The sequence below is a fragment of the Aristolochia californica genome, unplaced genomic scaffold (assembly GCF_029961685.1).
Source record: "Aristolochia californica isolate CCGP_79_NKW_82.1479 unplaced genomic scaffold, dmAriCali1.0.hap1 SCAF_13, whole genome shotgun sequence".
In the NCBI taxonomy this organism is placed as follows: Eukaryota; Viridiplantae; Streptophyta; class Magnoliopsida; order Piperales; family Aristolochiaceae; genus Aristolochia; species Aristolochia californica.
Window position 1 is genome coordinate 3,905,284 of NW_027181804.1, and position 22,461 is coordinate 3,927,744.

Here is a 22,461-nt window from a genome sequence, read left to right on the forward strand (position 1 = left end):
TTCGATAGGCTAAAGAAGCTCCCTCTTGATTTCATGCACGAGGCTCTCATGATATTTCCTGACCAAGAAAAGGGTTTTTTTCCATTATAAGGATCTGGTGCCGTGGTTGCTTCATCTCCTCTCTTCTTCCAACAACCCATTACAGAACCTACTGGCCCTTTCTTCCTACTTCTGTTACTGTTTCTCTATATAAGCTCTTTATTTTGGTAAATCCATTGCAGGGTTCGCTTCCGTGATTCGATTCGAGCTTCTGTGATATTCTCTTTCAGATTTACTCTTTCTTCTTGGTTTTTAATTTCCTTCAGCTAAGGAGATCCAAGAAATAAGAAATTAAAGAATGGATGGTCCTGAGATTCCTCCGTTTTTCATCTGCCCTATCTCCTTGGAAATCATGCAGGACCCCGTTACTCTCTCAACAGGCATGACGTTTGACCGGGAGAGCATCCGACGTTGGCTGTTTGTTTTTGGTCAGAGGACCTGTCCGATCACGAAGCAGCCTCTGGCAGATGTATCCCTCACGCCCAACTCTACCCTCCTCAGATTGATTCAGCAATGGCATGTCAACCATTCTTCTATAGTGGTGTCTACCGGAGCAAACAATACGCCCCCCACGCCCACTTTCGATCTCTCAATCCTTCCGAAATTGATTAAAGAGGTTAAGGAACACGAAACTAGGATTAAATCTCTCAAAAGGATCAAACTGTTAATCCAGGAGCATGATAGCAACAGGTGGTGTATGGAAGAAGCCGGTCTGTTTCTTGTTATAGCTTTTCTTATTTCTGAAATAGACCCACAATGGATTTTCTCAAGGTATAATGATAATTCGTTGATGGTTGAAGAAGCCATGAACATCTTGCACCTTCTAAAGCCATCTCCCGATGTGTTAAAGAAGGTAGCAGAAGATAACGGTGGAAATATCATCCGATCCTTAGCTGTAATACTGCAAAGAGGAAGCTATCAAGGTAGATTTCACTCCATGCTTCTCTTAAAGTCAGTTTTCAAGGTCGTAGACGAAAAGTACAAATGTGAATTACAGCCAGAGTTTTTCGACGCCATGGTTGAGATACTAAAGGATCAGAATTCCAACCGCGGAACGATGGCGGTCCTGTCAATTCTAGTCAAAGTAACTCCGTGCGGGAGGAACAGAATCAAGGCTGTCGACGCGGGCGTGGTGGGTGTCTTGGTGGAGTTGCTCGCCGAGAGCAACGACAGAAGAAGCTGTGAGCCAATGTTGGTAGTGTTGGATATACTCTGCGCGAGGGCTGAGGGGCGATCGGCATTCATCGATCACGCGGCGAGTCTAGCAGCTGTAGTGGGGAAGATTCTGATGGTTTCGCAGGTTGGAAATGACTTGGCTGTGAAGATCTTGTTGCATGTGTGCAGCTTTTCCGCCAGTGACGCGGTGGTGCGAGAGATGGTGGAGGTGGGTGGGGTGGCGAGGCTGTGTATGATTGTGCAGTCTGAGTGTAGCAAGAAGACGAAGGACAAAGCCAAGCAAATTCTGGGTTTGCATTTGAAGGCCTGGGGCAAGTCACCTTGTTTTCCTGAGGTTTCTTGAAGGTATTCGGTAGGTTGGATTTGTTTCTTTTTTCTGCAACTTCGTCACCTTGTTCGTGCACAGCCATGGAATTTTTAGGTCAGGGTTTGGTTTTATGGCATCCATCTACTGCTGTGAACAAATGCAAAGATGGTCAAAATTAGTGATCTGTGTTGATGCTTGATAGAAAACAATATTGAAAATCATCTCCTTGATCTCTTTCGTTTCTCTCCCTCTTTTTGGTTTGGCTTTCCAAGAATCTCATGAAACGGAATATAGTAATCATCTCTATGAATTCGTTATGTTGCAGACTCTTACAAAGTGATCCGATGCTTGCTCTGAATGATAAAGATGGTTTTAGGGTATTGTTGAGGTTGAATGATTGTCAAGATTCCGTGAAGTTTTATTGATAGATGAATCCCAAATTTTATTTCCAGTTTTTTAGCCGAGGAAGCCATTTTCTGCAGATAATAAGTTTATATTACGGATTATATAAATTGCTTAGAACTCTTTCCCTGATAATTTCCTTTTCATGACTAATATATTGAAGTACCTAGCCAATACATCCCAAAAGACCGGCCTGTTAGGAGCGGAAGACTAGCGTACTTAACCACAGGACCGGGCCGAGCGTGAAATCTCAATACACCCCCTCACACGAGGCTCTGGGCCCGTCCTCCACGCCCGCCTCTTCTACCCTCTCGCGGAGAGCCCACTTTGCATCTGGTGGGATTTGAAGGTGTGACGTGCCCAACTCTGATACCAAATATTGAAGTACCTAGCCAATACATCCCAAAAGACCGGCCTGTTAGGAGCGGAAGACTAGCGTACTTAACCAAATGACCGGGCCGAGCATGAAATCTCAACACGCCCCCTCACGCGAGGGTCCGGGCCCGTCCTCAATGCCCGCCTCCTCTACCCTCCTGCGGAGCACCCACTTTGCCTCTGGCGGGATTCGAAGGCGTGACGTGTCCAACTCTGATACCAAATGTTGAAGTACCTATCCAATACATCCCAAAAGACCCGCTTGTTAGGAGCGGAAGACTAGCGTACTTAACCATAGGACCAGACCGAGCGTGAAATCTCAACACGCCTCCTCACGCGAGGCTCCGGGCCCGTCCTCCACACTCGCCTCCTCTACCCTCCCGCGGAGCGCCCACTTTGCCTCTAGCAGGATTCGAAGGCGTGAAGTGCCCAACTCTGATACCAATTATTGAATAAATAACAGACGAAAGCAAAATATCACAGACACCAAATTTTAACATGGTTCGCCCAAATCTGGCTACGTCCACAGGCTGCTGCACAATTCTTATATATGGAGAAAAATTCTTACAGAGAGTGTTTACAACACTCTCAAATCAACAAAGCCATAATTGCATCTAATCACAGAAAACAATAATTTTTACTTACTATTGTAGTGCTGGTCCCATGACCTCTCTCTGCAATGTCGTCCTGACGCCTCGGAAACCCTTCTCTCTTTCTGCACAGTAGCACACCACCACCCAGATCCAGAAATCCCGAGCCTCCACAACTATCTCTTCTCCGGCAACACTGACGTTGTTGCTCAGTTATGGCAACAACGAGAGTCCCACGGACTATCTCTTCTCTGGCAACTGCTCTCGCCTCTCGAGCTCTCTCTCTCTCTTCTGTCAACGGCGAGAGCCTCCCGAGCTCTCTCTCTCTTCCGGCTATGGCGAGAACCTCTCAAACTCTCTGTTTCTGTCCCGAATTTTTTCCCTTTCTGTTTCCCCCTTACTTTTTATTTCCAACTTACTGTTTGTATCTCCCGACGCATTGATATCTGCATGTGGGCCCACACAGACTGGGCCCGCTGGTGTTGATTTTTAACACTCCCGCTCAACACCAGCTCTCACTAGTTGCACTGTGTCGAGCTGATACCGAAATATTTCAAACTTGCCTGTACTCAAACTCTTTGTGAACAAATTCGCAACTTGATCATCCGTCTTGATCTGTTTCATCTCAATTTCTTCTTGCAGAACATTTTCTCTGATAAAATGATAGTGCACTTCAATATGCCTAGTTCTAGCATGAAAAACAGGATTCTCCGCCAAACGAATTGCCGATTGATTGTCACAATACAACGGAACTGCATACTCTATTGGTTAATGTAGATTATTCATCAGTTGTATCAACCATGTACTCTCTTAAACTGCCAGTGTTGTTACTCAATACTCAACTTCAATGGTTGACAATGATACTGTTGGCCGTCTCTTGCTACACCAAGAAATTGTTCCAAAGTCAAGCTTATACGCATACCCAGTTGTGGACCTCCTGGTGTCATGATCTCCTGAATAATCAGCATCACAGTAGTCAACTAACTTGCAGTCTTCACCTTACTTGTACAAAAGACCATAGTCAATTGTACTCTTCACATATCTCAGAATTGGACGAATTGCTTCCAAATGAAACTTCTTTGGATCTTGCATGTACCGACTCATCACGCCAACTGCATAAGAGATGTCAAGTCGAGTTAAGGTTAAGTAAATTAGACTACCTACCAATTGTCGATACATCGTCGCATCTTTCAAATTTTTTTCCTTCATGTGCACCCATTTTGGCATTTGGCTCCATCGGCGTTGAAGTTAGCTTGCATTTAAACATTCCAAACTTCTTCAACAAATCTATGCCATATTTTTGTTGACAGAGAAATATTCCTTCTTGTGTGCGATCAACCTCTAGACCAAGAAAGTGCTTGAGTAGGTCAAGTTCTTTCATCTGGAAACGAACTGATAGATTCTTCTTCGTCTGAAGAAGTTTTGCCTCATTATCACCAGTTAAGATCAAATCATCCACATACACTAGCACAATAGCTAACTTTCTTTCATTGGCTTCGACAAACAAGTTGGAGTCTGCAGGTGTTACAGAATAACCACTTTGCGTTAAAAATTCAGCAATCTTACCATACCAAGCCCTGGGTGTTTGTTTCAATCCATAGAGTGTTTTTCGCAACTTGCAAATATGTTTAGGATGATCTTGGCTCTAAAAACCCATCGGTTGAATCATGTAGATCTCCTGATCCAACTCTCCATGAAGAAAAACATTATTCACATCCATCAACCACAAGTTTCAGTCTTTGTTGGCTGCCAAAACAAGTAGGACTTGTACGGTTGTAAGTTTTTCCACTGGACTAAACGTTTCATCACAGTCTAGTTCATACTATTGAGAGAAACCACGAGCTACCAATCGTGCCTTGTACCTCTCAATTGACCCATCTGGACGATGCTTGATCTTTTAGACCCACTTTGCACGATATGGGTTTCACATCTTTTGGCTTTGGCACTAGATCTCAAGTTTGATTTTGCTCAAGTGCATCAATCTCTTCTTTCATAGTTGTCCTCCACTCAGATCTCAGCGATGCTTCTTCGAAGGTCTCAGGTTCTATCATATTTTCTTCTTTAACGATGACTGCATTGATATATTTTGGATTTAGCCTTTGTGTTCTTGTTGACTTTCGGGGTTGAAATTATGGAATTGATTCTTCCATTTCACTGGGCTCACCTTTTTCATTTGGTTGTTGATACACGCTAGTTTGCCAAGGGCTCTAAGTCACTCCTTGCTCAACATCATCATCATTTGATCTCCTGATTCACCTAAACTTGATGGGAGTTGACCAGTATGTTCCCCCATCTTTTGTTGTAGCTCGTCTCTAAATTCTCTTGAATCTGACAAAACTTTCTTCTCTGAGGACCACCACAAAGATGCTTCATCGAATACCACATCTCGTGAAGTGTAGCATTTTTCACTCATTGGGTCACAACATTTCCACCATTTTATCTGGTTGTCGTACCCCACAAAGATACATCTAATTGCTTTCTTATCAAACTTGCTCCGTAGATGATCAGGAACAAATACATAACATACACAGCCAAATACTCGAAAGTAACTAACTGCAGGTTTCATGTTCCACAGTTTCTGAAAGGGTGTAACAAGTTCTAACCTTAGTCGAGGAATTTTGTTGATCACAAAGGCTGCAGTCCTCATTGTTTCAGCCCAAAACCTTCCAGATACATTTTTCCCATATAGCAAGCTCTGACACACCTCTGCAAGATATCGGCTCTTTCTCTCTGCTACACCATTCTGTTGTGGTGTGTTGGCACACGTGTACTGATGACGTATGCGACATTTCCTTAAATATTGGGAGAAATTGCTTGAGCTGTATACGCCCCCATTGTCTATGCGCAAGCAGCGGATCTTCTTTCCTACTTCTCCCTCAGCTGACTCTCTAAACTCTTTAAACCTTGAGAATGTGTCAGATTTTTCTTTCATGAAAAATACCCACACGTACACTGAGAAGTCATCAATGAATGTCACCATGTACCACATACCATTAATTGATGTTTGCTTAACAGGCCCGAATACATCAGAGTGGACTAGCTATAACAGTTTTTTTGCTTTAAACTTTGATTCTTCGTACTGTAATTGATGTGCTTTACCATATTGACATCCGGCATAGACCGTGTCTGTTCGAACATCTACTTGAGGAAGCCCCTTAAGCATCAACTTTTTCACCATCACACTGAGCTTGGAATAGCTGACATGACCTACCGCATGTGCCATAGATTTGCTGTCTCATTTTTCCTTGTCTTATCTACATATGCAGACTCTACTGACATTACGTAAATTGACTCCAATCGTCGCCCCTCCATTGTCGATGTTTATGAAATTTTGAGATCACAATACACCTTCACATCTCGAGGACCGAACAAAACACAGTGGCCTGATGATGTCAACTAAGCCACAAATAACAATTTTTTCGTCATTCCTGGGACATGATAAACATTTTGAAGTGGCACCTGGCTGAGATTATACAGAGGTGTAACTATAGTCTTACCAATGTGAGCTATCGGTAACCTTGAGTTGTCGGCTGTCACCACCACACAACTTTTCTTGTACTCAAACAAGTTTTGCAGCTTCTATTTATCACCCGTCATATGATTTGAGCAGCCTGAATCTACGATCCAGTCATTCTTGTAGTTAATCTGTTCAGCCTTACCCTTCAGCAAGACTTCTCCCATTTGTTTAGCTAAAGCTTATTGTTAAAGCAAAATTTCAAACTGAACAAGCTTACTGCTCACAACTCAAGATAACTTCACCAAAAATAAACAATGGTCCCTGATTGTCCCGCTCTGATACCAATTGTTGAAGTACCTAACTAATACATCCCAAAAGACCGGCCTGTTAGGAGTGGAAGACTAGCGTAATTAACCACAAGACCTGGCCGAGTGTGAAATCTCAACATAATATTGGGTTTATCAAATCGAAGTATAAGAATGCACCATGGACAATCTGTATTAAAGATAAATTGTCCTTACAAGATACTCGTCGGAAGAGAAAATAAGAAACCCAACCAGTATGGCAGACAGAAGAAAGAATACGACACAACGACAGAGGAACACCACTAACACACTAAAAATAATGCTTAGAATCAACTCTCACTCGGATCGGTCAAAACAAATAAGTTGAGTTTACTATGTTAGATAATCTTAATCTTAAATTCGAATGTAGAATTTACATCATGCCAGTATATTAGGAATCGGGATACAGGATAAATACCTGGATCCATTTTGAACTACGTCTTCTGTTGCAGAATTACTACAACAATTAACACGAACGTATGAATAAATCTCCTTTATTCATCTTGGGACCATTGTCTCTCTTCCGGATGGGGGGAAGAGAAACCGTGTTTTGATTTAGTCTATGGGGACCACAACCATATTGTTTTATTTATATTTTTTAATTAGGGTTCCTATAATTCCCTAATTAAGATAATATGAGTATCTTAATTTCAGCCCATTCTATAGTAAATATAATTGAATAATTAAATATGTTATCCAAATTAGATTAGGAAACATGAGTTTCCTAACATACTAGTCATTTTGGGATAGGCATTAGACCCAATTTTATAACTCCAAGGGCCTTTAAGACGAACATGCACTGCAGTGAGAGATATGAGATTTGATAAATCCATATGTTGTTAGAGATCAAAAGCGGAAGCCTAAGATACATACCTCGAACCATGTTAGTCAAATTTCAGAAATTTCCAAAAAAATAATTTATCCAAAGTCTAGTTTCCAATCAAAAGAGTAGAACCATCCCACTTTTCAAACACTGTGAAAAGTTATTAAAATTTTTTAATAATAGCAATTCTATGTTGCCACATGCCACTAATAAAATGTAAATTAAATGGTGGTTGTCTTTATAAAGGCCGCTTAAAGAACATAGAAGTTGTATTTCAATGCAACCTCTAACAATTTGAGCACTAGTTTTTCATTAAAGCCAGCATTTATGTCAAAGTTGTTTTCAATTAGTGATTTTAAGGAGTGCTAGTGTATTTAGAATATTAGTATAATTAATTAAACCTATCAAATAATTAGCATAAATACTATTTAATCAGAATAAATTATTATTATTATTATTATAACTATTATATTATTTGTTTAGATAATTAAATATTTAAATATAACAATCTATAATTATTTAAACTTATTAAGAAGATATCATTGTTTATAATTTTTAATTTAATAAAATACTACTTAAATATAAAAACATTATATTAATATCAAAATACCAATGCTTTTATTAATAAAAACGATGACTATATTTTCTATATTATTTATATTAATGAGTGTTTTAATAATAAATAATTTTTTAATTTTAATTTTTAATACTTAAATTGAGCTATTATTATTAAAAATATAAATATTAATATACAATAATTTAATTATTTTTTAAAAATACTTTTATAACTTATATAAATTTAAAAGTTAAAACTATAGTTTATAATATAGTTTCAATAAAATGAAATGCACTTTAAAATTAATATTAAAACCATTATATTTAAATAAATATAAATAAATAAATTATTTTCATTAAATTATGTAATCTCTTAACTCGGGATTTCCCGTTCTTGAGTCCGGGTCGGAGAGGCTCGAGAGCTGACTCGAGGTTCCCCGCCCTTCTATTTTCGTTGATTGTCTACTACTGTGCTGGGAGAATACAGCAGCGCCGCGCCCCTCACCTTCGTCAGTTCAACTACCGAGGAAATAAATCAAAGCTAGAGGTTTCGGCAAAATTTTCTCATGGAGAGCAACAAAATTGGCGTGGGGAAAATCCCCTTCGAAATCCATGTCGTTTCGTCCATCGAAACCGAGGAATTCTCTCGATTTCAGTCCGCTCTTCGTCGTTCCTCCGTCGTCGGATTGGACGCGGAATGGAAACCCTTTCGAACTCCAAATCCGGCTTCTTTCCCGCCCGTTGCCCTTCTCCAGATAGCCTGCGGCTGCCGTTACCTTCCCGATGGGAAATACGATTCCCAGGTTTTTTTGCTCGACCTGCAATCTCTTCCTCTTCCCGCAGTTTGGAAGCTCCTGATGGACATGTTCGTTTCACCCGATATTCTCAAACTTGGTTTCAGATTTAAGCAGGATTTGGCCTACTTGTCTTCCACTTTCTGTTCACATGGCTGTGAGCCAGGGTTCGAAAAGGCAAGTAATGCAGCATTCGCAGTAAAACTTGAGTTTGTTTTCTTTTGATTTCACATTTGCAGTGATTTTTCATTTTCTGTGGAGAGGTCCATGGATTTTTATCAGATGATTGTGCTGTGAGTGGACAGATCGCTAATTGTAGTTGTGTGGTAATTTTATTGTTCTAACTTCCCAATTTTGTTGTTCTGGTAAAGTTAAATCTTAACATAATGAGACTCCCATACCTAGTCACATGAAAATGCAAAAATGAGTCGAATTTATTCAGTTAAAATTACAACTCTGATATGATGAGCTCAGGACCCTTTAGCAAAGTGGGGTTGTGGTTGCCCAGAATTTAAATTCATCTGGTTTTTATCCCTAACTAACATACCATCAAAGGGAAGTGTTACAGGTATTTTTTACATTTGAAATCTATAAGTTCAGTTTCTTGTTTGGATTTTTTTTTTTTTACTTCATATGCTTGTGTTGTTCTGTTTTTATGTGAATTTACTTTTTCAGATAGAATTCTAACTGCTGATGGTTAAATTGGAGAGATTTTCAGCTGAATTTGGCTCAATTATGCGTGCATATGATTCGTAAAGCTGATTTTTTAGAATCTAACTGAATCTCATATTTGTGGGAGACACATAGGTTACTTCAACGTTTAGACTTGGTGGTAGAGCTGAATTTGTCTCAATTATGTGTGCAGATGATTCATAAAGCTGATCGTTTAGAATCTAACTGAATCTCATATTTCTGAAAGCGGGAGTCACCTTAAAAAAATGTGGAGTTACATGCTTCAACATTTAGACTTGGCATTAGAGTCTAATAAATTTAATATGGAAAAGCTCAATTTGCATTTACTTTGGTTGGCTTTAAATGAACTTCAAGCTTTGACCCAAGGCATATGTTGTAGCCATGTGGACTTGGTTCCTTGAATTCGATAATGAATTTTAATCTGGATGTGGATCACAAATCAGTTGTGTTTTTTTCCCCTTTTTCTTTTTTAATTCTAATTGCTACAAACTTAAATGAACAAACATTTGGTTTGGGCAAATATGTTATTCATAATCTTTCTATGCGGTAGGTGGAACCCTATCTAGATATTATGAGCATATATCATCATTTGCGGCATAAACGTGCAGCTAAAAAGCTGTCAAAGGAATCAAAAAGCTTAGCAGCAATCTGTGAGGAGCTGCTTGGTGTCCATCTTGCTAAGGTTTTTTCAAATCATCTGACCTGTAACCTTTTTCTATTTGTTCCTTTCAGAATCAAAATCGTAGCCTGATTTTTTTTCATATTTCCTATTTATACCTTTCTTTTGCTCCTTTTCTTTCAGGAATTTCAGTGTAGTGATTGGTCATACCGTCCTCTTACTGAGGAACAGAAATCTTATGCTGCTGCAGATGCATACTACTTGCTCGAGATATTTTCTATCTTCCAGTTCAGGTTTCTTGTTGAAGGTTTTGATTTGTAATAAGCTTCTCTTGGTGTTTTATTGTGTTTTCACACAATATTGGTGTTGCATTGAGCCATTTTCATAGCAATTGCAGGTAATTCTTTGCAAAACAGCTCTGAACCTGCTTCCTCAAATAGGGTACTCGGCTTGAAAATGATTCTTCAGAAGTCTGAACTGTGTCAGAAGAACATTTTAAGGCCAAAATTTTGTGATGCATCAAATATGGTTAGGTCCATCAGTTACTTAATTCAACCACGTGTTCATCCTGGAGAGGCACCTATTTTCAATAGTAATAGACTCCGAATGGATGCTTCCCTCCGGAAAAATTTCCATAAATATAGTGAAAGAATAATATTAACCGACTCTGATAGAAAACCTAAAGCTTCTAAAAGGAAGGGGAGGAAACAATCATTACTGGCTTCAAAAGACAAAGAGTATCCAGAAGCTGAGATTGATTGGCAGGGCCCAGCACCATGGGATTTCTCAATTGGGGGTGATGGTTGTCCCAAGTTTCTGTGTGACGTTATGGTAAGAATCTTGTTTATGGATATTTAAAAAAAAAAATTATGGTTTATGAGGATCAATAACATAATAGTTTCCCTACTTTCATGTTCACATCTCTTTTTGGTATTGTATTTTCTTCAGTCTTCTCATGGTATAGAATGCACAATATGTGATAATAAGACAATACTTTCGCTTAGGTTTCGTGAGAAAATAAGAGGTTCATTGATATTCATATGTCCTATTGTGTACCTTAACTTTAGGAATTAGTTACATACCCCATGATGCTTTGGGATGTTAACTATATCTTGTTTTTATCCTTATTTTGATAGTGTCTGTTTAAACCATATCGATGGGTCCCATTTTACAGGTGGAAGGTTTGGCAAAACATTTGCGATGTGTTGGAATTGATGCTGCTATTCCATTTTCTAAGAAGCCTGAAGCAAGGTTCTTTATGTTTTGAAGGGTTATCACACACCTTTGAATTATGCGATTAGCACATAACTGTAATATCACCAAAAATGTCTGCATGCCCTTGCTATTCAATTCTATCGTTTGTTTTAAAATGCCCCCAACTATTCAATTCTATCATTTTTTTTGAAATATTGAAACTTTATAATTAAACAGAAAGATCTAAATGTTTCTATTACTATGACCATGCCATGAAAAACCAAACTAAGATACTCAACCACAAATGAGAGTTACCTTGTCGTGTTATGGACTAATAAGTTGTTGGTTCAATCTGTGTTCTAACAAATGATGTAAGACCTACACAGCTACCCTCATTAAACTGCTGAACACTAGACCTTTTACATGTCATTGAGGTGGGTCCCAAATCTATTCTAAAGGTTAAATGCTTCATTCAACAGTCCACAATATGAAAGTCATCTTTTCATTTCTATAGAGGTAGTAGTCTACTCTGGTATGAAGTTATTCAAGAAAAGGGTAGTTTCGTTTTTTTTCTCTTTCTTTGTCAGGGCTGATTGACAGTATTCAGCAGTAGGGGTTGCATTAATATTTTTATAATATTTTGGGGGTATGTAAGTGTTAGTTTGAAGCCCAGGGGCATATTGGTATTTGTGGCATATTTCAGTGTATAAGTAACTAAACCTTCTTTTAATATTTACTACTTCATCTCGTGTTGTAAGGGGACCTCTGCCTCAAATTTTATTCTTGTAAGCGTTTCTTTGAATAAAGTTTTCACCTTCTTCAAAAAAAAAAGTTGTTCTTCCTTAAAAAGAAGGCCTCTATGAGCTGTATTCAGCTGTATGCAAAAGCCATTTTAGATGTCTGGACTTTCCACTAAGAGGCCTTTTGAAGTTGCGAAGACCTGTATATTGTCACATAATTGTCTAATAATCCACGGTGTTCTTACTGCTCATTTCTAGCTCTCTGATAATGCCAACTTGACAAAGACTTCTTGAATCACCAGAAGCTTCATAAGTTTGATAGGGGCTAACTTTTTGCATTACTCATTGACCAACACTGCTACACTTGCGCACGTGCAAGCATGAGAAGTACTTGTTCTTTCAGCTTTCTAATTCATTCTTGTCTCCAGGGAGTTACTTAATCAGGCACACACAGAAAAGAGGGTTGTGTTGACACGGGACAGGAAGCTGCTGAGACACCGGTATTTAGTAAAGAATCAAGTGTACAGGGTGAAAAGTCTTCTCAAGAATGACCAACTTGTTGAGGTATGATTAAAAAAACATATGTTAAACACAGGGCATGAACCTGATTTTCCGAAGCCTCATTCCTTTTTTTCTGCTCAACGCTTTGATGTTCTGGGTGAGATTGTTGGGTGGGGAAGGTGCACTGATTGTTGCCTTCATGGATCTGGATTATTTTGTGCATAATTTGACGCTCTAGTAAATCATGGATACAGGTCTACTGGGGTCAGAGATTGGACGTGTTTCCTATACCAACAACCAGAATTTTATTTCCACTCTGCTTTTCTAATAAAATCCCAATCACTTTTCAAAAAAGAATCAATACTTCTTCTTTTATAAAAAAATTTGTTGGTCTCGCTTCCATAAACTTGGCTAGTATTAAAAATTTGTTGCTTTCTTTTCTAAAGTAAAACAAGTAACACATCAAAATCAACTGTGTTTTTAACCAGTTCTGTCCCCCCGATATACGTTGTCAACTTTCATTCTATGAATTTAGTTCCAAGTATTTGTCGGTTTTTACTAATTCATTCACCTGAACCCTCCTATAAAAAAGGAATCTTTCCTGGTTCTTAGCCCTAGGTACTCCTGTGGACAATCTATTTTGTTTGTTGAGTTCTTTTATGCAAGGCTAAGGACAATCCAGAAATCAGCTTATTCATATGCATCTACATAGGTGATAGCATTTCCACTGCAGTTTCTGACATTCTGCACTATCTCAGTGGTGGTTTTTTTTCCATGTACCGATCTTTCGAATATCTTATTACTTTAATCTGTAGCTAATGACCAAATGTACTTACGAGTTTATGCAATGAATATTTTTTCCCTCAATTTAAGTTAAAAGGCAGTGGTATGATCCCATAAGGTTTTTGTCCAAATATGATACAGCTCAATACTCATGGATCTAGCATTGAAACTTGGACAAAAGAAAAGCCTAACCAGGGCATCTGAGTTTTCTGAATGTACCTTTCACAGGTAATTGAAACTTTTCAATTGAAGATCAGGGAGGATCAACTCATGTCAAGATGTACAAAATGCAATGGAAGGTTCATCCAGAAACCCCTGACAATTGAAGAAGCTATTGTAGCTGCCAAGGGATTCCAAATAATTCCAAACTGCCTGTTTGATCAAAACATTGAATTTTGGCAGTGCATAGTTTGTTCCCAACTATACTGGGAGGTAAGTCCATCTGGTGCAGTCTCATTGTTGAACTTTATCTGATTTGCAATTGCTATGGTTCTGGTTTCAATTTGTGCCTTCTCGAGTCTTTCCAGAAAACCCAGTGCAAATTTATGATGGGTCCCTCTATTTTAGTGTAACAACCAACAAAAGTTCACTAGCTTTGTATGAACTGAACAGATAGTACACAGTCATTATTACATGAATTCACTGAACTCTGGTGCAGCAATAATTTTTGAAATGGAAGCCGTAACTATCTCAATGTCTTTCATGATCTAACATTTGAACATTTTAGAAAAAAAGAGAAAAAACTCCCTAAGTGTTTCAAAGTCAGAAGCACCGTGCTCATTGATGAATGCTATTTAGCTAGTGCTAAGTGGGTCTATGTATACATGACAGGGAACTCAATACCACAATGCTGTCCAAAAATTCATCGACGTGTGCCATTTGAATGAATGATTGAAGCAGGCATTGCTGAATTGGAGAAAGATTCTTAGCATGGAGCCTACTGATGTCTCTTGCATACTCTCCTGTAGAACTTCAGAAGCAAACAGGATCAATGTACACATGCTATGCTGCTGAATCTCTCCTTTCTTCTTGAGGCAGAGAGAAAAAGGCATCTCCTTTCTTTTCTCTTTCACTTCTCTTTCTTTTCTTTTCTCTCCACTTTTTTGTGTTCTAAACACAGCCCAAGTAGTTTGATGTCGAGTTTGGGATGTGCACAACACTCAGATTTAAATGATACTCCTTAAATGGAAAGGAATAGAGGAAGTTAAATTTCGTATACTGTTTTGTTTTACTACTAAATCAATTAGTGATTATTCCAAAGAGAAAATCAATTACAAGAATTTTTCCTATTTCTAATGGAAGTTTAGTAAATAACAAAAATAAGATTACTAAAATGATCTCCAAGTGTTGGTCGCATGCCAAAGTATTAAGGGGTTATTAGGATGTTCCTAGGCCTTCTTCCTCCCTTTCCCTTGCATGAGAATTGAAATAGGGGTTAATGCTTTGAGGTGAGATAGAGAATGGTAATTAAAATTACTAAATTGCCGTTATGAAAATGGTGAGGGGCTCGAACGGGTCGAAATTTCGCGCCAAAATCCTACCCCCGATAACACATAGCGCGGGAAATCTTCTCTATGGTCTATGTAAACTGCCCCTCTTTTCACTATCGGTTCTCTGCAACCATGGTTGCCAGAAATTCCTTCAGACGAAGGACCCAAGCTCCAAGACCCGTCTCTCTGGCCGATGACGATGTCGACCGTATCGCTTGTCAAGAATGTGGATCTGGTGATCGTGAAGACGAGCTTCTCCTCTGCGACAAGTGTGATAGGGGGTATCACCTCTTCTGTCTCCGTCCTATCCTCTCTTGTGTTCCCAAAGGAGGATGGTTCTGCCCCTCATGCTCTAATGCCAAGAAGCTCAAGAGTATAGCTCGCTTTCTTTTTGTTGTCTCTTTTGTTGTTGTTGTTGTTGTTGTTGTTGTTGTTGTAGTGGTAGTGTTTGTTCTTTCTTTCTTTTCATATTCGTTTTTGTTTTTGAAAGCCAAGGGTTTTGATTGATTACAGGGTTTCCTCTGATTCAAACCAAAATTGTTGATTTTTTTAGAATTCAACGATCACCCGATTTTTGTCAGAAGCCGTGTCAGGGTAAGGGGAAGATGCTCTGTAGGCTTTTTTTCTTCTTCTCATTTTGTATTGGTTGGATTTTCATTTGATCTAATTTGAGGTTTTAGCAGATAATAAGAAAAATAAACGGAGATTAGGACTGGTAATGTCAAAGAAGAAACGAAAGCTGTTGCCTTTTAATCCGAGTGAAGACCCGAGGAGGAGATTAGAACAAATGGCATCTTTAGCAACGGCTCTCATGGCTACAGGGACGGAGTTCAGCGACGAGCTTACTTACATGCCAGGCATGGCTCCCAGGTCTGCAAACCAGGCCTCACTTGAGCCAGGGGGTATGCAGGTAAAAAAACAAAAACAGAGATATTTTCTTGGAAAATATTAGCTGGGTCAATCTTTAAATAGTGAAAAGTCTTCCTTTGTCCACAAATTCTCAATGTACTGTCGCATCATTTCCCTATCGCAATTTCTCCCTGCATTTGTGGCCTTGGCGAGATGCTTTTTGTATGGATGAACCAAGCCACCCAGTCTCAGGCAACATTTGGAAATATCTTACCATTGGAGTTCCCATTCATTGACATGGATTGATGGTTGAGCCATGGATGACCTTTGCATCGATGTAACAGCCAAATGATGTTGTGTTTGCATCGCAGAAATCTTGGTCGTTGATAGCTTGATTTGTTTACATCATCTACATCTATGTTAAGGCAATCATGGGCAATAATTCCTTCAATATTAAGGCAATCATGGGCTATAATTCCTTCAATATTAAGGCAATCATGGGCAATAATCTACTTTGTGTCACGGTCTACTTCTATACAAGGCCATCAGTGACTTGAAATATTCTAAATAAACCCACCTGTGAATTTTAAGTTTTTATTTTCATTTTTTTTTGCTTTTTCTTATCTGGTCCACTCTATTGGTCCTTTGCTGTTTCTTATTAGCATTTTTGGATCTTGGTCCAGATCTTATCTAGAGAAGATTCTAAAACCTTAGAGCAGTGCAAAGACATGATGAAGAAAGGACAATGGCCTCCATTAATGGTTGTTTTTGATTCGCATGAAGGGTGTGTTGATAAATTCTTTTCATCTTTATTAGTTTTTTTCAATTTCTGATTTTTTTTCTCAAATCTATAGAATGATGGAATGAAATGGATTGAAACAGGTTCACAGTGCACGCAGACAGATTCATGAAGGACTTAACTATAATCACAGAATATACGGGAGATGTTGACTATTTGAAGAACCGGGAAGAAGATGATGGTGATAGTATGATGACCCTGATCTCTGCTTCACATCCTTCTAATAGCCTTGTCGTATCTCCTGATAAGCGAGGAAACATAGCACGTTTCATTAGTGGCATCAACAATCACACATCGTAATCCCTCTACCCTACTAATTTATTTTCTAGTGAAAGTCATTTGTTTGTTTCGATAAGAGGTGGTGAGACCAAAACTGTGGCATAAAATTGTAGAGTTGGAAATGATAAGAAACTGACAAGGGATTGGATGCAGTATCTATTGCTGGAATATAGGCATTTGCTTGACTTCTAGTAATAGGATAAGCATCCAGGAGCAGTATATAGTGAAACATGTGTAGCAGCCTCTCAGGTCAGGATCTAAATATAATACTCTCAATTACAAGTATAAGTTGGATTATTTTAAATCAAGGTATCTTATAGAAGAATATGTGCCTGTTTTGTTGCATTTAGGCTGATCAATACTTATTTGAAACAGGGAGGGGAAGAAGAAACAGAACCTGAAATGTGTAAGATTCAATGTGGATGGAGAGAGTCGTGCCTTACTAATTGCAGTCAGAGATATACCCAAAGGAGAGAGGTTGTACTATGATTATAACGGGCATGAGCAGGAATACCCCACTCAACACTTTGTATGAACTTCCATATGTGTCTCTGAGGAAACATGTAAACTTTGGGCAGAAAGTAACAGGAGTTTCTCTTTCATCTCAGAAACAATCTCAATGGTGTGATTGGTTGCAAAAAATAAGATTTGGTGAATACTACTTAACAGCCATAAGGATGTTGGCTTTTCTTTATCATTAGGAGGAAGAAAAAGGAATGGTGGACGATGGTTGTTAGACTGGTTTAAATTCCCATGCACTTGGGATGTATGTTTAAACCAGTTCAAGTTCTTGTTGAACAATAAAAGAGCACAAATATATCTGAGTGGATTCATTGCCTGTGAATTATGATATCCTAAACAAGATTAGCAAATTTCGAAATTCAAGATTGGGTCACCTACAAGACCTATGCAGTAGTTTCCAAGTGAAACTTTTGTTGGCATTTTCTTCCATTTTTTAGCAATCATGAGCAATTGTTCATGGAGTTTTGGTGGGGACACCGGTCTGCCACCGATCATAGGTGCTAAAAAGACTAGGATCTAATGCTTATGTTATTGATTTGCTACTTTAATCTAGAATTAGTTCCACTTTTAATATTGAGGATTTGTTAGCATATAAGGGTTCTTCATCCATTCCTATGATTATTTTTGTCCCACTCCTTTTGACTCTACAACATAACCATTTCTTAGTACTTGGATTTCTCGGGAGACATTGTAAGACCCGGATTTGTTCACCAGTATGCCACTGATCATCCGAGTAGGTATAGGGCCCCGCAAGACCCACCACATCATGGTTGGGTGATTCTACACTTATAATTTTTTATTTTATTTAGTTTTATTTTTATCTTTTTGATTTTATGAGATTTATCAATTATCATTGGTTGTAAGATAGAAAGGTTGTTGTTGATGGGTAGAAATTTTCCTCTTACCGTTTCCTCCCTTCCCGTTCCTCCTCTTCTTCCTCTATATCCTACTCCTTCTCAATTCCTCTTCTCCCTCTCTGTTTTTCCTCCGTTCTTTCCCAATTCCACCGACGGAATCATTAAATCAAAACAGCGACATCACTCCCCATCAAGTCCCCTATCCTGCATCATATGAGTAAACAAATCGATTTGAGAAAACTCAGCCTACTAAACAATTCCATCACGCCTAGCAATGACTAGCCTACAATAGTGGCATACTGCATTAATCAGCCATTAAATTGTTAAAATTGGTAAATGAATTGGTGTGAGCGGCGGTGGCGGTGGTGGTGGTGGTGGTTCTCGAAGATGAATTCCCCCTATGTACGCCTCCTTAGAATAGAGAGTCACCATCTAGACAACCAAAAAGAAGGTGTCAACAATTTAGTTGAGTGGTTGATATGGCTTCTCAGCAAATTTGCATGTCTATGATAAGCTCCATCTCAGTAAGCATTTAGGCTCATTTGGGGCTCTATTATAGATTGCAAGTATAAAATTCCTTGGTTGTTTCACTTGCAGTCTTTGGAAAGAGTACAATAACTATTCCACCTAATTTCCTCACTTGATTAGTAGCTCAATAAGCATAGCCCCTTCCCTTTAGCTTCTTGTCATCAATTCACCTCCAATCTCTCTCTCTTACAAGTGTAGAATGTTGTTTTGCATAATGGCTCTAAAAGTACAAGTCTTCTACTTACCCAAGCAAAGTGCTTGTATTTTAACTGTTATTTGTTGGGGCAATTTGAATGAAAAATCTGGCATTCTGTAGTGCAAAGCTTGGTCTTCTTTTATGAAATCACCTGTCCTCCACAATGCATTTATCCACACAGACATTCATGGGCAAGTATGTACCCATGCCAATTGGAGCTGTGATCAGGTGGTGAGGTTGGGGAGAAGTAAATGTGTTTTGGACCATCCATGTCCTGTTTGCAGCACAAACATACTTTTGTAAGTGGGTGGTGGTTCCCACCACATTTTTCTCTTCATTATTGATATTTTTCTCTTGTGGCAAATTCCCAAATGAAGAATGGTGAAGGGAACGGACATTAATGACAGCAATGTGCTTGCGTTGTCTTTTAATGGGTTTAGACTCTAGAGGGAGAAAATGAAAGGAAAAGGAAAGAGTTGAGTTGTAGACCCTCGCTGTGAATTGGCAATATCAAGCTGTTTACATCACTTGGGTGACCAGCCTGTGTGCTACAGTTGTTCCTGTGCTGGCCTGCTTAAATGCAGTCTTTAGGGCAATTTTCTCTGTTTCACAAAATTTGGCTTCCTCTCCTTTCTTTGCATATAGGGCAATTTTCTCTGTATCATTTCCCCTACTCTCACGTGTGGGTCAACCTAATGAATCATATGTTAGGAATTAGACACATTAATTCAATACAAACAAGAGCAATAATAATTGCAAAAGAAGAAGAAATAAGTATAAAAAACACAAGATTTATACAGGTTCGCCTTAACGAGACTCTCCTGTCTTTTGTTGTTACAGTAATTCACTATAATGATGAAGTGATTTATGAGAGAAATCGCATACACTCTAGTCTTTTTTTCTGACCTCTCCTAACCGCAACTGATAATCCCTCTCGATGATAACCCTAATAGTAGCGCCCCCAAAAAATAAAGAGAAAATTAGGGTAACCACAATACAAGTGTGAAATCCCCAAACTATTATTAATAAAACAAAGGTCGATTCACGTGCCAACTCTGTGTAAGACGTTAATTAGGTCCCACAACTTAACATCATAACACCGTGAGTTTCGGCCGGGTTGAGCTACAACTCAGTTTGGTACACCATGATTTAAGAAACGGTGGGATAGTTATCTGGGTAGTTCACCCGTGGACTACTTTCCAGTTGGTCGGTAGCAATCGTCGGAGTGATTGAAGGGCAGGCAAGAGATAGGTGGCCATTACACCCATTACATGTATTCAAATTCATCTCCTCTTTCAGTAAGCAAAGTATGGTTTTGAGGGGAAGAAACGCGGCTGCCGCAGCAACCAAACAAGGCCACCTGTAAAAACTGGGCATGGATTGAGAGTGAGGATTAAAGCCCCAAGTCAAACAGTTAGATAATCGTTTGTTTTCTCAATAAACTATCACGATTCACGTACCCACATGCAACGCGGGTTCATGCAACTCCGGAAATTCAACCCTTACAGGCCGGATTCGTAGGGTCGAACGTGCACGGGCTGACGGAGGATTTGCAGTGAAGGAACTCGACAAGCCCCAGAAAAAAACGACTGGTTCCTTTTATTTTGTTTGCTGTGTTTGCTCTTGGGCGGGGTGAACTGAAGGATAAATTAACTGTTTGAAGTTTGGTTCTCCCTGCCACTGTATCTGGGCATATTCAGGCTTGGGGTAGATGAGCCAGAAGTGAGTTTTGAAGCAAAAAAGAAGCTACCATTGATGGAAACTGAGAATACCTTGAGCCACCTTCTGGTTTTCCATGGAAACTACAGCCATGATTTGCACACTTATCCACATTTGGGAAAACGGACTCAGAAGATATTAGATAGATCTCAAGGGAATGATGGATGTAAGCATTCCTATTAGAAACTCATTTTATTTAAGATCAAAACTACCTTGAGCCACCTTCTGGTTTTCCATTGAAACCACAACCAAAATTTTTGCACATTCACCCACATTAGATCTTAGAGAGATCAAAGGAATGATGGGTACAAAGGATTCTAACTAGAAAATTGATATAATTTGAGACTGATGGCATTTGGGTTTGATTATTGGAGTTGAACAAGTATTCAATTAGACCCCTGCATGCATTTGTGTGGTGAAATGTGGTTAGCTTAACTAGACAATATTAGGTCACCAACCCTTCCAAGTGGCACTCTTATAGTGTAAAAGGAAAGCTAGCTCTCAAGTTTATGTTTGTTTTTTGGGTTGCATTTTTCATACCGAAGGGGTGGGGGCACCCTATGGCAGGAATAAAATAGAAAGGACTGGAAAGTTTGAAGGGATCCTTTCTTTGCCAAAAAGGTTATTGTAATGGACGGACCGGTGGCCTAAAATTGACCTTCAGACATTTTTGCAAACACCATTATGCTCTCTGCCGACTTCACAATCATAATCTACCAAGGGGGTCATAGCGGAAAACGGACAGATGCCCATTATACCCTCTGCTGACAGCCGGGAATCCAAGCCGTTGACGTGATACCGATCGGACGGCTCATGATCTCAGTGTTTTACTTCGAGATTAGTCCGTGTCGCCTTTTATCATCAGTAATTACCGGCAATGATTCTCATTACACGATCAAAAATGATTAGAGAAGACATAATGTTGTCCTGTCGTGCGAAGTCCCGGCCGCGAGGGGACAAGATTCCCAGAATATTCCGGCCAACTGAGCGATTTGTCGTAGCTTTCTTACGAGCCTATTCACGACAACAGAGGCCGTAACTCGGGGAAATGAGCAAAAAAATTTGAACCGACGGGCCCACAGGAGCGGGACGGTGGGGCCGGATGAAGGAGATGACGACAAAGACGGGGAAAATGGTCGGATGGAGACTCGCCGGGAATCCGGTGGCAGTCAATAACGACGACTGGTCACAGTCGCGGTCAGAATCGCGGGAGTTGACTTTGGGAAAAATTTTGAAAGTAGAAATATGAATTACCCGAATTGCCCTTAATGGTTCACGTTGAGCCGGGCGCATCTCGGGTGGGTTCTGTCTCGGCTTAAGATGTACAAAAGTGGGAATATATCCGGTTTTTAATGTAAAAAACAGGAAAAGAAAAAGAAGGACAAGACGTTGTAGTCCTTGCTGTCCATTGAAGGTGCTTAGGCCGGAATCTGACTTTTTTATTTATCATTTTTTGTATTTATCGCCGTTTACCGGCGAGATTTAAGGGTCGCAGGAGGGCCCAGTCCCATGGGTATTAAGGGTACTCATGCCCTGAGATCCGCACATACGGCGGGTATTAGCTTTAATCGTTAAAAGTTAAACAGATCATTGAACACGTGTCACTGCACGTAGCCTGACTGCACGACTAGTGAGTCACGTGGGGATATCTCGGTGGACACGGATGTATAAATAATATATCTATTTCACGAGGCTGTTTTGGTAATTCGGGATGAACAGTGACTTACCGGCACGGGTACAGTGTCCTTCGTTTCACGGGCAGTAGGGAAGAAAGAGAAAAATGGCGAAGAGAAATGAGACGGAAAAAGTGGAGAGAGGGGTGCTTTGGTA

The 22,461-nt window shown here is 39.4% G+C and overlaps 3 protein-coding genes across 4 annotated transcripts; all 3 read left to right on the top strand.

Moving 5' to 3' along the window:
• Nucleotides 1–147: 147 nt before the first annotated feature.
• LOC137948964 (E3 ubiquitin-protein ligase PUB23-like) lies at nucleotides 148–1,780 on the top strand. The gene has a single exon (XM_068795199.1). The coding sequence runs from the start codon at nucleotides 338–340 to the stop codon at nucleotides 1,556–1,558; it is 1,221 nt and encodes a 406-aa protein (XP_068651300.1). The 5' UTR covers nucleotides 148–337; the 3' UTR covers nucleotides 1,559–1,780.
• Nucleotides 1,781–8,550: 6,770 nt separating this feature from the next.
• LOC137948890 (uncharacterized) lies at nucleotides 8,551–14,605 on the top strand. Of its 2 annotated transcripts, XM_068795093.1 has the most exons (9): nucleotides 8,672–8,871; nucleotides 8,970–9,043; nucleotides 10,106–10,237; nucleotides 10,358–10,481; nucleotides 10,572–11,005; nucleotides 11,349–11,425; nucleotides 12,537–12,672; nucleotides 13,621–13,824; nucleotides 14,224–14,605. In XM_068795093.1, exons 1-9 carry the CDS (start codon nucleotides 8,766–8,768, stop codon nucleotides 14,281–14,283), a joined length of 1,347 nt encoding a protein of 448 aa, XP_068651194.1. In that variant the 5' UTR covers nucleotides 8,672–8,765; the 3' UTR covers nucleotides 14,284–14,605. The 2 variants fall into 2 exon arrangements, with proteins under 2 accessions (XP_068651193.1, XP_068651194.1); XM_068795092.1 differs by having other exon boundaries at nucleotides 8,551–9,039.
• Nucleotides 14,606–15,014: 409 nt separating this feature from the next.
• Nucleotides 15,015–17,642, top strand: LOC137948525 (histone-lysine N-methyltransferase ATXR6). Its single transcript, XM_068794608.1, has 6 exons — nucleotides 15,015–15,255; nucleotides 15,396–15,476; nucleotides 15,566–15,792; nucleotides 16,415–16,515; nucleotides 16,614–16,826; nucleotides 17,185–17,642. Exons 1-6 carry the CDS (start codon nucleotides 15,015–15,017, stop codon nucleotides 17,342–17,344), a joined length of 1,023 nt encoding a protein of 340 aa, XP_068650709.1. The 3' UTR covers nucleotides 17,345–17,642.
• Nucleotides 17,643–22,461: the final 4,819 nt, after the last annotated feature.